At 37.4% G+C, this 18220-nt stretch overlaps 1 protein-coding gene across 1 annotated transcript in view; it reads right to left on the bottom strand.

Moving 5' to 3' along the window:
• Positions 1 to 17313: 17313 nt before the first annotated feature.
• COL25A1 (collagen type XXV alpha 1 chain) overlaps positions 17314 to 18220 on the bottom strand; it is a 471130-nt gene continuing 470223 nt past the window's right edge. Inside the window, exon 35 of the mRNA XM_047856433.1 lies at positions 17314 to 17349. Within this exon, the coding sequence (XP_047712389.1) occupies positions 17314 to 17349 (36 nt within the window). The remainder of the gene's footprint in view (positions 17350 to 18220) is intronic.

The following is an 18220-nucleotide window of genomic DNA, read 5'->3' as shown; positions in this document are numbered from 1 at the left end:
TTCCCCAGCATCTATTCATACTTGCTACCTCTCATTTTCCCATTTCTCTATGAATCAGATTTGGATTTCTGAACATTTGAATGTTACATTCATTAATGTCCTGAAATACTCTGCCAAAATTCCTGCTTACATTTCACTGACGCTGTTTCCTGACACCCCGCCCCGCCCTGCCCTGGGTAGGTTCAACTTGCTTACATTTCATATGTGAAGGTGCCCTCAGCACTTGAGAAGGCAAATACAAAATGAATTCAAAATGTAATTATTCTTAAGAGATACTCTACAGGAAAGTGCTCTGAATCAGGGAATGCTATTAAATAGAAGTTTTTGTTATAATTACCAACCTCACATGATACATTGCAATTACATGTTCCAACTCAGAATATTTTAGGCACTAACTAAGTTCATTCTGATAATCAGCTTTTTCTCAGGCATTCCTTTTTATTATCTGATTCATATCTCTCATTAGTGATTTTAGTGTGAAGGATCTAATAGTCTCAGAGTATAGTAAATCTAACAAAAACAGCACCTTAATCATGTAATGTGACCTGTTCTTTATTTTTTCTATCTTAATTTTATCCTTGTATATTTTGCAATATGGATCAGCTGCTTCTATACCATAGGATTGGTTTGTGTTGTGTTTCCACCTGTCCTGGGACCCCAAAGCATGTGCATGCATGTGTGGACACACACACACGCACATTTACATACAGTATTTACATATAAGCTTGCCTTCGATGTCTGGGTTTAGATACACTTGAAGTTTGTGTCAGTCTAATCACTATAAGTGGCTTCTTCCTACTCTCAGATTTACTCTGACAAAGAAATAGATGGTATCATATGGAAGGAGAGGTGTTGTGGACTATGGCCAGTTTTGGGGACTTATCAGGAGTCTGTGACCTGATTCACTGTGAGATTTGATATGGGTGATGGGGGACACAGTATTATGAATTTCAATTTGGGTTATGGTCTTAGGATGGGTAAGCTTACCTTCCAGTTCCCATACGGACCAATTTTAGATATCGGGAACAGACGTTTGCGAGCCCTTCAGGGTCCTGGGTGGATTTGTTACCTCCTCCCATGAATCCAGCCATAGCCCTTTCTACCATTCTTGATTTGTAGAGTGAGAAATGGAGTTGGTTTGGCTGACTACTCCTTGGTGCCACATTGTACTGTGAACACACCTCTAACTTTGCCCTGACGGCAAGGCCATCAGTTCTAACATTGTGAGTGAGAGTGTAGAATCAGAGTGCTTTGTTTCCAATTCTGGCTCTGCTACTTTCTAGCTGTGTGACCTTGGGGAAATTACGTGACCTCTCTGAGCTTCAGTTTTCTAATGTGTAAAATGAAAGCAGTAAAGTATGTAATGCGCAGGGTGGTTGTATTAAATGAGATAATATGTATGAAGAGTTGGCATTATAGTCTGCAGTAAGCACTCATTAAATGGCATTTATTACAATTACCTCTTTACCTGTATAGATCATGAGTTCTTACTCTCAGAGCTTGGCAGTAGCCGTCTACAACTGTTTGTTGAGCTGAAGAGTCGATTAGAGTTTGGTCACACTGTGCCCATGTTATATAACACCAAGGAACTAGTTAGGTTTGGACATGTTGGTCGATTGCTTAAATCATGCACTGGCCTCAAAGGACCTTAAATAAGAGTACTTTCTTTGTTCATTGCAAACCTATCATTGCAAACCTTAAATAAGAGTACTTTCTTTGTTCATTGCAAACCTATCACTGGTGTTAGACAGCAGCTCAGGTGCCTGTGAGGAAGGGTCATCCCCACTATAGGGGAAGCATCACCAGAGTTACTTACTGACTTCTTGCTGTACTTCAGTGTAGCTAGATTTTAGTCGAATGTCTTTAAGAGTCAGTATATTTAAGAGAGCACAACCATAAACTGAGTTGCTAGGGAGCTGTGTGAAGGAAGAAAGAGTACTGCAGTTACCTGTGACGATACGGTTACGAGTTAGGTTTTACTGAGTGTCAATAAAGTTCTGCGCTATTGACCTTAAACAGGAAGAGACTGTTTCATGAAAAGCCCATTATCTTGAGCTAGGCATTAATAATCTCTCTGTCTTTGCTAATATTATAATATGCTGCATTGTGCCAGGCTCGGAGCACAAAATATCAGGGTTATGTAAGTGTTCTGGCATGTGGAACTGCCTGAGAAAGATGCTTGGAGTTCCAGCTTGTCCGTCGAACTGGACTATGGGAACAACATGAGTGGAAATTTCACAAAATGCCTCTATTTCAGTGGCTCCTAATACAGCTGTCTTTTGATGTCCTTCCCTCTAACTATTCATTCCTGAGAGTCCCATCTCTCTCTCCTATTAGTAGTTTACTATCTTTACACAAGGAAGCTTGCTAAGTGTCTTAGGAGGTGGTGACGTTCACTAGTTTTGAACTCAAGGTATTAGAAGAAAACTACCTGTAGTATTATTTACAGTAGCCAAGATATGGAGACAACCTAAGTGTTGGTCAGTGGATAAATGGATGGAGAAAAAAATATATGCCATGGAATATTATTCCGCCTTAAAAAGGAAGGATACGTTGCCATTTGGACAACATCAATGAACGTGGAAGATGCTATGCTAAGTAGAAGAAGCCAGATACAGGCAAATACTACACGATCTCACTATGTGGGGAATCTAAACAGCTGAAGTCCTAAAAGCAGAGAGTAGAATGATGGTTGCCTGGGGCTGGGGGTTGGGGGAAATGGGGAGATGTTGGTCAAAGGGTACAAAGTTTCAGTTATACAGAATGAATAATTCATAGCATGGGGACTATAGCTAGTACTATCTTGTATACTTGAAAAACTTTTTTGATGGAACAAAATATATTTTATTTAAATTATACAAGTACAATAAGGCACACAAAGGCCATGGAATTGCATACTTGAAATTTGCTAAGAGAGTAGATCTTAAGTATTCTCAACACATTCACATAAAAAAATTGTGACTATGTAAGGTGATGGATATCTCAATTAGCTTGATTGTGACAGTCATTTCACAATGTATCTGTATACCAAAACTTTGCATTGTGCACTTTAAATGTATATAATTTTTATTTGCCAATTATACCTCAATAAAGCTGGGGAACAGAAAAAGAAAACTACCTATCTTCCACATTAGCTTTCCTATCAGAATTGGTGCTTAGGCCTGTATACACCGTGTATACAGAAGCTTTTTGGATAGTAAAATAGTCACTGAAATGCAAGAAAAGTGTTTAGTTTTTAAGAACAAATGTCTCATGTTCTTTTTTTTTTTTAATTTTTTTTTCAACGTTTTTTATTTATTTTTGGGACAGAGAGAGACAGAGCATGAACGGGGGAGGGGCAGAGAGAGAGGGAGACACAGAATCGGAAACAGGCTCCAGGCTCCGAGCCATCAGCCCAGAGTCCGACGCGGGGCTCGAACTCACGGACCACGAGATCTTGACCTGGCTGAAGTCGGACGCTTAACCGACTGCGCCACCCAGGCGCCCCTCATGTTCTTAATATAGAATGAAGCCTTCTTATCCCTGCAAACTTTCCACTAAGATAACAGATATGTAGAGCCTTTGTTCTGAAGGGAAGAAAAGAATAGCTAGCGATCTAAAGAGTACTTAGGAATGGAATTAATTTATTATTATTAATTAATTTAGTATAATTATAATTAATTATTAATGGGATGATTATTGTCGTTCATCGCAGAAGGAATCTTGACCTCTCAGACTCGGAAGAAATGAGTCCCTTCCTGAGGGCAGAAGGGTGAAGCTGTAAAGTTGGTAGCGTTTTCTAGAGCTCTAACGTTTGTCCTGCATTGAAATACCTGCTCAGTCATTTATTTACTGGATAACCAGCGATCCAACTTCTGAGTCTCAGCTTTTTTATTAGTAAAAGAAGGCGAATAATAGTTATTTTTCAGTGTTATGAGGAGTCGGTGTGACAGTATGTAAGAGTAGTATCCAGTGATATGCTTTTTCAGGAAAGCCTCAAATAGCTTAAAACAAAACAAAACAAAAAAGCAAAACTAGCTTTCCTGTTTAAATAAAACACACACACACACACACACACACACACACCCCATAATATTCTGAAGATAAATAGAAGTCAATATGTATTTAAGTATTAGCATAACGAGAAAAGTTTCAAGTATTCTTAGTATAGCAGGTGAAACATGAGCTGTGAGTCGCATTTTTGCTTTATCAAAAACTATCAAAGCTATGTTAGCTACTTATAATTTTTAGACGATGCCAATGTTACAGAACGTGGTCTGGATCACTCAGTGGAAGAACCACGCAGCCCTCGGAGATCTTGGAAGGCAGGAAGTTTATTTTACACCTGCAGGCTCAGAGGAGATCACTTTCCAGAGAGGTCTGATCTCTTAGCATAAGCAGAGGGAACAATTTATAGTTTGTTACTTCCGCATTCCTCATTAATAGTAATTTGGACTTGTGTGCGGCAAGTGGGGTAGGAAGAAGAACCTGGAAGGGGAGTCTCTGGTCGGGGACTGGAATTTCCCTTTCAGTCCTGTCAGCCATCTTATAACAAATTTTTCCCTATCACCAATACTACAAAATCTGAAAATTTGTAGTTTTTTTAAGCTTTATCTGTATACACAATCAATCTGCGAACAGTGGCAGTGTGGTAGGCAGAAAAACAACCTGTCAAAGACGTCCATGTCCTAACTCCCATAAACTATGGATGTGGTATGCTTTTTGCCAAAAGAGAATTAAAATGGCAGAAAAATTAGGTTTGCTAATCAGCTGACCTTAAAAGAAGATTATCCTAGATTACCCAAGTGAGATGAATTTAATCACAAGGGTCCTTAAAAGAAGAAGAGGCAGGCAGAAAAGGAAGAACCAGAGAAGTGGCAGCCTCAGAAGGACCTGGTTTGTTGTTGCTGGTTTTGAAGACAGAGGAAAGAGCCAAGGAACACGGGCAGTCACTAGAAGCTGGAAAAGGCAAGGATATTGATTCTCCCCTCAAGCCTTCAGAGAGGAATGCTGCCCTGCCAACAACTTGGGGATTTTAGCCCAGTGAGATCCATTTTGGACTTCTGAAATATGGAACTGTAAGGTAATATATTTGTGTTGTTTCAAGCCGCTAAATTTTGGAAGTGTTGTTACAGCATTCACAGAAAATGAATACAGGCAGTTTTGTTTCTTTCTTTTCAACCCCATTACCTTATTTTTCTTTTCCAATTGCATTGGCTGACGCTTTAAATACAATATTTAGTAAGAGCAGTGATATTAAATATCCACTTCTTGGTTTTAAAGAGACTGTTTCTAATTTTTTCTATTGAGAAAGATGTTTGTAGATTGTGGTGATAGCTTCATTAGTGTATGTGCATCTCCAAACTCATCAAGTTGTATACATTAAATATATGCAGCTTTTTGTACATCAATCATACCTCAAGTAAGTCTTTTTTTTTTATTAAATAAAGATGTTTACTGTGAGTTTTTAATATATTCATCCTTGTATCAGGTTAAGGAAACTCCATTCCATTTCAAGTTTTATCAGAAATACCCATCGAATTTCATCAAGTCCTATACCTTAATTTCCTCTTTTTAATGTTTTATATTTCTCCCCCCCCCTTTTTTTCCTATCAACAGCATAATTAGGCTTTCTTCCCTTTCTTGCATTTTTGGGAAAGTTGATGAGCTAGGGAGGAAAACAGTCTTGCAAAATTAATAAATCATTCATCTCTGAAAGTAGAAAAGATACCTTTATTGTTGTGGGATTTTCAGGACACCAAAATTGTTAGATGACTTAAAGAAGTGAGAGATGATGTGGCAGTAAGTTATGGACAGTAAATTATGGGTACTAAGTTTAAAACAACAAATAGTGCAAAATATGTGACTAAAATTTATCCCAGGATAAATTCTCTTGTCAAACATTTTTACTCAATTTTCCCATTATCACTTGCTTTTGTGTGTGTTTGTTTTTATTTTTCTGAAGGGAGGGAGAATAGTTTATGAAACTCCATGGTTATGGAACCCCCAAATGCCAAAGATATATGATACTTTGTCCATCTACCAAACATTTCAGCCACAGATGGAGTCAACAACCATTTCTTTCACAATCTGACCACTTCAGTATTTCTACCTTCTTAATAGGTGACTCAGTATATTGGCTCAATATAAATATGGCTCACCTTCTTTCCCTGTTCTCATATTCCAACCTCTCCTTTAATCTGCAAACACAAACTCATAATTTAGCAAGAAAAGTTGGTTTCTGGTTGACTGCCCATTATGCACTCTGCTGGAACACATTTCCCAAATGGAACTTTATTACTTTTGGATCTTGTCATTGCCCTTGAATGATGGATTTGGGTCAACACTGAAATCAGTTTCCAATCCAAGCTAAGAAATGAATCCTAGTACATTTTGGGCTGGAGATTTGAGAGAGGATTGAGGGTAGCAATGGGAAGTGGAAAAGAGTTCCAACAGGTGAGGTGTTACCAATGAAGACAGCTTTGCAAAGAGTCACTCTTGGGAAGAACTCCTGGGACAAGAGCACAGCCTTCATACCTGAGTTATGGCAGGTTTTTAATGAATTAGATAAAATAATACTGTTCAGCAGCAGTGCCCAAACTGTGTTCTATGGAAATTGTATCTTTTATCCCTTTCCTAGACATTCCAGTTCATATTTTTACATTTAATGGCCTTATTTGTGGAATACCCACTTCTATTTCATCACTACTAGAACATCTGTTTTCTGGAGAATATACTTTGGCCCCAAAAGAGTAAGGAATAGTTCCTTTAAGTCTTTTTTTGCTGTCACTGTTTAGTGTTGATGCCATAATTTTTAAAAGCATAGAAAGGAAAATGTCTAGAGAATTATGTCCCTTGTATTGAGGGATTCCTTGTTATCATATTTGAAACAATGGAATAGTCACGCCAATTTTAACACGAATTATATGCTTACTGTTGTATTGCATATTCTCACACTCAGTTGTTTATATTATCCTTGGATAGCTTGTTCTGCATCTCTTTGGGTAATTGCTTTCATTCATTTATTTGTTCAACAAATATTTATTGACTATATGCCAGGCATGTGCTAGAATGAAGGACTTAAGAACAAACAACAGAGATATACCTCTCTCTTTATAAAGCCAAACCATATGATAAATGAATTACAAGATGCAAAGAAAGCACAGAGGTGTCTAATCAAGATTTGAGGATCAAGAGAAGTTTCCCCAGAGTTAGCAATGTCTAAACTGAGACTTGAAGAATAGTAAAGAGTTAGGGAGAAAAAGTGGATTTTTTTGTTAAAAAAAAAAAAAAGATAAAGAAGTGGCAGAGATAAGACCTGGAAGTGATAGAGAAGAGCCTGTTTGAAGAACTGAAAGTAAGTACAGGCTGTCTAGATAAAGTGCAAGGGACAGAATGATGAGAGGTAAGCCTGGAGAAGTAGATATGGGCTGAGTATAGAGGACCTTGTAAATCACAACAGGGAGTTTGAAATTCATCCTGGAAAAGCTTCAGTTTAAAGAGTTTTAGGGGTGTTTGGGTGGCTCAGTTGGTTTGGAATCTGACTTGATTTCAGCTCAGGTCATGATCTCATAGTCTGTGACATTGGCCCCACGTTGGGCTCTGTCCTGACAGTGAAGAGCCAACCTGGGATTCTCTCTCTCCCCCTTTCTCACCGCCCCTCCCCTACTCCCCTCTTTCTCTCTCTCTCTCTCTCTCTAAAAAATAAAACCTAAAAGAAGTAAAGAATTGTAAGCAGAGAAAGGTCATCTGGCTATTGTGTAAGGCAGGAGCAACTAGAGTGGATCCTTGAACAACACAGATTTGAACTGCATGAGTCCACTTATATGTGGAATTTTTAAAATATAAATACAGTACAGTACTGTAAATATATTTTCTCTTTGTTAAGATTTTCTTAATAACATTTCCTTTCCTTTAGCTTATTTTAGTGTGTGTGTACATATATATATATAAAATATACAAAATATTTGCTGTTTATGTTATTGGCAAAATTTCTGGCCAATAGTAAGCTATAAGTAGTTGAGTTTTGGGGGAGTGAAAAGTTATACACAGATTTTCAACTATGAGGAGGTTGGCATGTCTAACTCATGCATTGTTCAAGGGTCAACTGTATTGTAAGATTGGCTACTATAGTAATCCAGGTAAGAGATATGTGTTACCTGGCCTTAGGTTCTCACCATGGAAATGCTATGAAGTTGATAAGTCTAGTATATATTGATCCAGGAGAATCAGTTGGCCATGGAGTTATTCTCCATGGGGGGCAAAGTGAGGGAGAGGGTTGGGTCAGATATAATGGGTAAGTTTTGGTGTTGCCAACTACATGAGTGATCATCATCACATTCCCTGAGATATGGAGCACAGGAGGGAGAACATGGTCAGCAGGCATAAGGCAAGTTCAGTTTTGCACATACTGAATTTGAGGTGCCTGCTGCACATCCACAAGTGTGCAGTTGCAATCAAAACTAGAGTCTGGAAGGAGATTGGGACATATTGACGGTAACTTAATTCATAGGACTTTAGGAGTTCACTACAGGAGAGAGTAGTTTGCTGGACTGGTGGAGCAGAGCTTACTGGTGGGTTGAGGAATTAATGGGAGGTGAAGAAGTGGGTATATATCGACTTCTTAGAAGATCTGAAGGGGAGGTGGCAAAGAGAGAGGGCAGCAGCTAAAGGGGTACATGGTGTCGAGGAAAAGCTTTTATAAGAATAGAAGATACCTGAGTATATTTAAACGTGTTTAGGACAGAATCTGAAGAGAAGTTGGCATAACAGAACAAGATCCCTGAAAACTGGTTGCACAGGTTAGCCTTAAGTGGAAAGAATGAGGATCTATTATAATGGAAGGGATGAAAGAAATCAATGGTGAAGATGTGGGCACATTTTCAGTCTTGGTGGAAGGATCTGAGGGAGTCTCTTCAGTGGATTGTTTTTCTTCTTTTGTGAATGTAAGACCAGCCATAGAGAGCAAGAAGAGCAGATATTAGAGAAGAGGGGGAAAAGTTTCAATTACCCACCTTAACTATGTAAACAGACAGATTGTTCATTGTTGGTAGTTGTTGAATGTACAGGTGAATTTGAAGACTTTGAATTTATGGTGAGGACAATCTGTACTACCCCGTGATTTTTCTTCCATGGCACCAAGTGAACCAGACCAGGTAAAGATATAGAGAAGACGGGCAGATGGGTTATTACAGGAGTTGGCTTTACTCAAGTGGGCAAATGGAAGAACATTTAGATCATAGAGTTACCAGCATCATTGCAGATGAAAATTTGGACTGTGTAACCTAAGTTCAAGAAGAGAGGAAGTGGACTTGTGTGGGGCCTACTAGGGAGGGGGGTGAGAGATAAAGGGAATGGAAGTTGTGCAGGATTCCAGAGCAGGTGTAGTGGGTGGGAAGTTCCAGCAGGATAAGAGAAAGGGCTCAGAGTGAGGTGTTTCAATATATTATTGCAGAGTTGGAGCAGTGCCAGGGGTTGACAAAATCATTGTGTCAGAGGAGGGTGTGGCAGAATTGGAGGGTGCAAAAAGTCATTAAAATGAGGCCTGAGGAGATAATGGACTAAGGTGTGGGTTGCATTGCCCATGTTGACATTTAAGTCACCTGTTGTGACAGTAGCAGCACTGCAGGTAAAGAAGATCACCATGAATCAGGTGCCAGAGTCTTCAGTGAATGTAGGGGAATGCCTAGGGGGCCCGCAGAAAGTGTATCATGGAAGAGTAGAGCATGGTGATGACAGTCATATGAACCTGAAAGAAGTAGGGCTTTGTATAATATGGATGGAGGATTAATCATTACTGGCAATGAGGAGCAATATGGATGTTCAACTTTCTTTCTGTCCTAAAGGTATGTGAGGACTGTTGGAGAAATCAGCAGCTTCCACCTGAGAGAATTGCCAGAGAACAAGCTCAGAGTTTTATTTAACATTGATGATGAGAGAAAATTTCCAAGAGATTCACAATAAAATAAGGTTGTGACCCTCACTTATATTAATGCTACCAACATTCCATTAAGATAGACAAGACTAACAAACAGTCCTCAAAGAGTGGACTCTGGACCAAATGCATTACCACTACCAAGGACATTGTTAGAAATAGAAATTCTGGAATCCTATCCCAGACTTACTGATTCAGAAACTCAGGGGTTGGGGACAGCAATGTGTGTTTTCAGAAACTCTCCAGGCAAGTATGAGGAATGCTGAAGTTTGAGAATTCCTGGACTAGATGTAGCTTCCTAATATACAGGAGTAAGGAAAAGATGGGAAACTGAGAGAAAGATTTAGAAGATAAACATTTGATGTTTCAATGGGTTACAACACCATGCATACTGCACAAAGACACAGAAAGCTCCATATAACAAAACCATGGTTCCCAGCTTCACTGCCCGCTCTGTAGCCCCCAATAATCATGATGACTTTCCTGCCATTTACTCCTGTTCTCTGTAGAGGTAATTAAAATCCTCTCCATTTTCTTTAAGCTTTTAATCCTCTCTAGCCATTTATTAGATGACACTGCACCTACTTCATACAAAACATATCTTTAATTTAGACTTGAAAAAATTATAACGCATCTTTAGTTTAAGAATACTTGGAATGCTAGGAACTAGTGTGGACGGCTTCACTCAGTATGTATCTCGATAAAATTGGTTAAGTCCAAATGAGTTTTGTGGTTGTCGCAACTTTTGTCGTTCATTTACGGGGCGCCTGGGTGGCGCAGTCGGTTAGGCGTCCGACTTCAGCCAGGTCACGATCTCGCAGTCCGTGGGTTCAAGCCCCGCGTCGGGCTCTGGGCTGATGGCTCAGAGCCTGGAGCCTGTTTCCGATTCTGTGTCTCCCTCTCTCTCTCCCCCTCCCCCGTTCATGCTCTGTCTCTCTCTGTCCCCAAAATAGATAAAAACTTTAAAAAAAAAAAATATTTATTGGGAACCTCCTATGAGTCAGGTTCCGGTTTGGCTCACCATCTAGCGGAGGAAACAGATAAACATACAATTATTAACAATTAGGTACGTGGTTTAGCAGTGACAAGCAAAATCATTGGAGCAGAGAAGATGGAGCATCTAAACTTGGCAGGAAAGGGTTTTTTTGGTAAGTTGACACATGTACTGAGTGTTGGAAGAGCAACAGATCTTTAGATAGATAGTGGGGATGGGAAGGGATCCCAAAAGGCTCTGTGATTTATACCAAAGTATCTGCATGATAATGGGGGACTACTGGAGGATTTAAAGCAAGGGAATGGCATGATTAATTCCCCTGAAGAGCTGTTTTCAGTGAAGTTGGTTTTTGGCACATGCACTTGGCTCACATTGAAGAACATTGTAAAAATCTGTTGTGTTCATCGTAGGGGTGCCCTAAAAGACAGTGTCCTGTGTAAGAAATTTCACATAAGCAATTTCTTACCAATCAACTTCGATTCTCTCAAGAAAGTACTGTGGTATGTTTTCACTTTATGGATGATGTAAACATGTTACTGACTTATTTCTCTTTTTTTGGTGGACGCTGAGAAGCTCAGAGCCATACAATTTTAAACCTTATATCTCTTTATCGCAACTTTCTTTGTGATCTTGAACTTGGTTTAGCCATGGTTTTCTTGGTTATCTTTAAACTTATATATTTTACTTTCTTTATAAGCATTCTTTTCACTTGCTTCAAATTCTATGTGAAATGAAATGGGAGGATGAACTCACAAGTGAAGAACACATGGCCTTATTTGCTTTCCTTGAATCATCACCCTTAGGGTAATTTAGAATATCTGGTGGAGAGGAGGTGGTAATTAGAGGCAAGGAGGCCAGTTAGAAGGCTTTTCTAAAAGTTCAAGCAAGGAAGAGGGGGGGGCACCTGAACCAAGGCAATGGTAATGGGGATGAAAAAAAAGGAGGAATTTGATCTGAGAGACATCCAGGAGGTAGAATTGAAGATATTGGTAATGCATTAGATGCTGTATGTATGAAGGAAGGGGTGGGTGATGACAGGTAGGCAATGTCCAGAATGATTCTGAAGTTTCTACCATGTTTCTTAGATGGCAGGTGGTGGTGGCTTGTTCACTATAATATGGAAGTCTGGAAGAGAACCAGATACGTAGGTGAAGGTGATGAGCTACCTGTGAGACATCCAGGGGTACGTGCCCATAAAAATTGGTCTGGAACATGGACGGAAATCTGCGATGGAGACAAAAACTTGGTTTTCATGAGAGTGAACAAGCTTTCCTGGAGAGTGTGTCAGAGAAGTGCAAAAGAAGCACACAGGTCAGAGTTATGAGGGTCATCATTTACAATCAGGGAGAGGAGAAAAAGCTGGCAAAGGAAAATGAAAAAGAAAAACAGAAGCAAATGATGAGTAGAGGGACATGGGGACTAAAGCAAAGGGTGTTTAAGAGGGTCCCCATGGTCAGCTGCATCCAATGGTGCTGGTGGGGGCAAGAAAGATGAGGACTGAAAAGTGTGCTCTTTTAGTTGGGACTGGCAAACCACTGGTGACCTTGGTGGAGGTGTTCAGTGATTCGTTATTCAATATATTTAAGTGATTACTGTGCACTACATTTTAATCACACAATAGTGATTTACTTGATGTGGTCGAGCTAAGGGTCATTTGGCTATCAGGAAGCTTAATTCACTAAAATGAAGAATCCTGGAAGAAAAGTGAGTTTAGAACGGAAGCTCAATCTGGAGGCATAACCTAATAAACAGAAAACGCTAGGGGTTTTTTTTTGTGTGTTTTTTTTAATAGCAAATCACCATAGTTAGTTATGGGCACTAAGTTGAATGGTGACATTGTAATATTGTCGAACAGGACACAGTTCTTTATGCATTGTGTTTAAATCAGAGAAAACAAGCCAACGTGTTCATGAACATCAATAAAGCTTTATAACAATACAATTCATTACCATTGTTTGGATTAATATTGGAATAATTACACACTTTTTACATTATGAAAATAAGTCATAAATAGTGTAAAAATAATTCTGAAGATCAACTTCTCACAAACTAGGAACCCTGAAAACAAGTTAAAAAAGCAAATAAAAACAAATTAGAAACTGAAACAATGCAATTATCTCCAAACTGCAAATCAAAAATCATACGTCTTTTGATTCAGCAATGTCAGCTGGAGAAATTATAATGAAATTGAAATAAGAAACCAAACAGGAAGAATTCAATCTTTCAATTATTTACACTACTGAGAAAAACAGGTTTGTGCCATATTTACAGTGATAAGACACCACACATTCTTAGAATAATCAATTACATGAGACTGGCCCACAAAACATTAAGAAAAATATGCAGTGTAATGCTTGCCAAAATATTTTTTTTGCATTTTCCTCTTATTTTGTATTTATGTGATTTTTTGGCAATATAAAAATAGCTGCACATAGAGATGAACTTTCAAATGTAAAAAATACAAATAAAAATATAATATTTTCTAAAGGAAAATCAGATACATACATCTTTTAAAACGTTATTAAGTTGGATGAAACATTTACAACAGTATAAAGAATATTCACATAAATGTCAACAATAGGTTAAGACATTCTTTTGTGAATCCAATTTATTAACATTTCTGAGATATGTGAGAATATCTACTGCATTTTGAGAGATGTTGTTACTTTACCTATAAATCAAATGTAACAGGTCAGGTTGAAAAGTCTTCCTATTCCCAAAAAGACAGTTCTGTCAATAAAGCAGCATAGGGAATCTTATGCATTAAATACATTAAAAAAATCAGAAATGCCATTAAAATATTTTAGTATTGGATTAGCAAAAACAAAATCTACCAAAAATTTAAGTTGGAAGTTTATCTCTGCTATGGCATATAGTAAATCTAGCCAATATGAAGGTATGTCAATAAAATGGGAAAAAAAGGGATGTAAGGTTCTTACATTTTAAAATAATACAATGGAATCATGATCGGTCAAGTATATTAATTCCACTAGAAATGAATGATTTTAATCACCAGAATCACACGTGATTGTTCTTAATTATTTTTGAGGACATAAAGTTAGGTTGCTATGGACTTGACTTTTTAGAGATAGCAGAGGTTTTTTTGTTTGTTTTGGTAGAAATTATAAAAGTTCATTTTTGGTAATGTTAATTATTAATATAACTTGGTTATCAAGACATAGAGAAAAACAAGGTTTCAAATATCAGTATTTGGATGTTCCTATGATCGCTTACTACAATATCAAAACACCACCCACCATTCAAGCATAACTTATTTCTGGGTAAGAGAATATATATTGGCAAAAAAAAAAAAAAAAGGATGAAAGGCAATATTAACTTTTTATGGCACAAGAGTAAAATTAAAAAACTTTGGAAAATTAAGCACGTTTTTTAAGTGATAAAAACATAAGAGACCAGACAATTTTCCCATAGATCTTGACATGCTGATTTGACTATTTTCCAAACTAGCAGATATATGTATGTATTGCAGACAGAGGACATGTAGAATGAACTACTGGATGCATAAGTGCTTACCGTCCCATCAGAACATCATGCACAGAAAGTAAATTCAAGAACAGACTTTTTTTCTTTTTGGTAGAAATCCAAGATATTCTTATGTTTTCTATAAAATCAAATAAGAAAGAAAAATCCTCCAAGACAGCTTCTCATAATGGAAATGAAAGCTAGAAGAAAATTCAGGCATATCTGTGTGTCAGGTACTCTATGAATGTGTTAGACTTATCTAGCATTGGTTTTGTCAGACTTATTCAAATTAAATAAGCTAAAAGATGAGGATGAAAGTTGATAAAGGCACATGGTATATGAAATGAACATGAAATAAGATCCATGATCCAAGTAGGCACACATCATCTATAGGTACACTGTTTTGTTTTGTTTTACATTAAGAAAGACTGGTCATTGAACCGTATTACAGCAAATTCATGAACTTCAAAAATAAAATCACACACTAACAGTTTAGGAATGCTATCAAACAGAGAAACACAATTATCCATAGTAGGGATGCATTGTCCATAAAGAAAAGAAAATATATTAGCACCAACAAGGATGGAAAACAATTTTGAAGTTAAAACACATACCAATTTGGCATTCTTAAAAGATGCTTATCAGAAATAGAAATAGATTTTGACTTATTGCCAATGCCTTTCATGCATTTTTCCTCAATCCTCTATCCAATAATACAAACTAAAGGTTGGAAATCTTGAAGAAAAATATATATCTGCCAACACATACACCAGCGGCATAATTTATTAGTTCATTCAGCAATTATTTGAGGATTCTCTATACTGATGACAAAATGGATGGCTGAAAATATTTTTGTAACCAAAAGTTGAAGATTATCTATCCATGGTGGTTAACACCTAATAATGTCACCGAACAAAGAGGAGTACTATCATCTCTTTGTTTTTCCCAAGGAAATAAATGCAACGGAAGTTTACGACTTCCTTTACTCATAGAATAAAAATCAATATTGTCAAATCAGTTGTAGAGCAAACCCCCCAATATACACATAGGACAGAACAGTATTCTAAAAGGGCTACATTTGAAAAAAAATTTATATAAAATGTTTCTCTTTGATATTGAGGTATTTTGTTTTGAAGCTGTGCAAGTTTTCAATAGTGATTCATCTCAATACCTCTTTCTACTATAGGAGTAGAAAGAAAGAGAGAAGGAAATATAGCCACCAGATTTTTCTCAAGACACTATTATTTGTTTTCCTGAAGAGACAGTAGTCCTACCCGCTTTAGTTCATATTTCCAAACCATTTAAGACAAATTGTTGCAGACACTGAACAATACTTTTTCCTAACCATGTCAAACAGATGGTTAGGAAATAAATGTACTCTATTGTTTTAAAAATGCCAAATTGGCTTCAAGTGTGGAATGTTACTAGAAATGTTACCAATTAGGTTGATCTAAGAGTTTGAACATCTTTCCAATCTCGAAAACTTATTAGAAATAAAAAGGAGGCATTTTGTATAACTGAACATTTGGCTATATAATATTAAAGAGATCACAAGCATCTTAGGATCTTTGTCTTATTTATAGTCATGTCTTAACTGTTGTCACCATAAACCCGATGATGAGTTCATTTCCCCTCTGGTGGTGAAAACTTATGAATGGAACTAGAAATTTTCCCACAAAATGGCATTAAGTCAGGAGAGAGAGTATATTGTCCTATGGACTACTCCTCATTGATGATGTTTCTCCTAATGTAACCCTTCCACTCAGAATAAGCCATTTCAAAACATGTTACCAACTCTTTACTGTGCAAAGAAATGCTCAGTCTAATACAATTAATCGTTTTGAGTAAGTAATTGAAAAAAACACTCTATGGCAACTATATTTCACAGCTTTCTGACATACAGATTTGGTCTGTGCATAAGACAAAAATGTAAAAAAAAAAAAGATAAAGAAATCTAAATATGGACAAAACTTAGATCTAAATAGAATTACAAGAAATAGAAATGAGTTAATACTATCAAATGTGACCAAATCTTGACTTAACTGATGATCACCATGTAAGTTAGAGTCATCATATGAAAAAAAAGTCAAAAAGTACTAAAAAACCCTGCTTAACTTTAACGCTTTACAATGAACTGAAAGTGGAGCTTCTTTTATATTCTCTTCAGTTATTCAAAACAAGAGAGAAGTTAGTAAAAAGTCATCTTGGCTATTGCTACCAAGTTATTTTAGGTTTAGAAGACTTTGTTTTAAAAAATTGTTCAAAACAAATGTGACAAAAATGGAAAGAAATCCTTTCTTAATATTGCTGGAACTAGAAAGGAAAAGTATAAAAAAGAATGAAAAATATCTGTTTCTAGAACTTTGTAGAAAATGTTTGAAATAAGTTGGATATCGTTAGGAAGGACAGCATCAGCGTCGGTAGAGCTTGTAGGGTGAGCTCCCTACAATTTCAGAAGAGGTTATTTCAGCCAAGCCGTTCTCGGGAGTGGTACCCCTTCCCTGTGGTGGGATGTACACATCCTTTGTCCGCAGGAACGGGGGCTGCCATTCCAAGAACCTCCTACCCTAAAGAAGTGCCATATGCCTCTGTCAGTTTCCAAAAGCACCCATATTAACACTTGTTGGAATTCAGTTTATTTTTTTAAAAGTCTGTTGTTCCGGGTGTCTGCATTTGTAAACCTCTTTTTTTCTACTTGGTCACAGGAGAGACAGCGCAGGATGCTGAAGCAGTCCTCTTCCCTTGTCTTCACTGCCAAGGTCAGCCCAAGGAAAAATAAGTGGAGGCAACCAGCTCAATCCCTTGATGTTTCAACCAAGGTGGCCATGTGAGCCCACAATACTGGAAGCTGTAGGTAGATCTGCAGTTGGGACTGCAGCTCCCTCAAAATACAAGACCATTTGTGTGTGTGCTCTCCGCCACCTTATCTCTTTTTGGCAATAAGCCATGGTGTAACCCCCTTGAGATGACAAAAGAAATAAAGGCTCAGATGTGATCAAAAGACTCATTAAGCGGCATGCTAGCATCTGAACGTCAAGCAGGTTTGGCACACTCATGCTTTCTTTAGTCAGTTTCAATGGGTGGTGTGGGCACCAATCAATGCTAACAGTGAGGTGAATAGGGATGTGATGATAAACTCTAAAATCAGTTAGTATAGTACCTATTTGTAGTTTCGAGTCCATATTTGGTCACGATTTCATGTAAACTATTTCATGGCACTTTTTGTCCATGCAATTAACAAGCCCAAAGTAAGAAAATAGCAAGAACAATCATTCTGTATCACTGATGTGTCCATTTAAATACATATCTTCACATAAGGTAAAGAGATACTGATCTATATTTTTTGCAGGCTTCTCACTGATTTCACATATTGCCCAATTTCAGATGGAAGTGGAGAAAAGATGGACATGTGTACTATTGCAAACAGGAAGAAGCAGCTATATGTAAACATATCTCAGACTTGTAAAATCTGCAATTCGATTTTCAACTATAAATATAAAAAGTGGACCATTATATATACAACTTCATGCTCGGAAGGTTAGATTCATCACTGCAGAAAAACAAACAACAGAAGAGACATACATAGAATTAGTGGTCTAGAATAACAATTTTAAATTAACATTTATTTTAAGAAAATTGGTAGAACCCTGAATGTAGTTTTTTTTTTTTTGTTTTTAAATCAATGAGCCAAATGATGTGTGTCCCAAACATTACTTTTCTAAAACCCTAGGGTGTCATTAAAATTTCCATCCTAGGTTCAATACACATTTTTCTTTTGCCACTAAGAAGTTTGTGGTTTGTCTCAGTAACAATTCTGGGAAAGCAGAAAA

Source organism: Prionailurus viverrinus, chromosome B1 (genome assembly GCF_022837055.1).
Source record: "Prionailurus viverrinus isolate Anna chromosome B1, UM_Priviv_1.0, whole genome shotgun sequence".
In the NCBI taxonomy this organism is placed as follows: domain Eukaryota; kingdom Metazoa; phylum Chordata; class Mammalia; order Carnivora; family Felidae; genus Prionailurus; species Prionailurus viverrinus.
The sequence above is the reverse complement of the archived record's forward strand: the minus strand, read 5'-3'. Positions and strand labels throughout refer to the sequence as shown.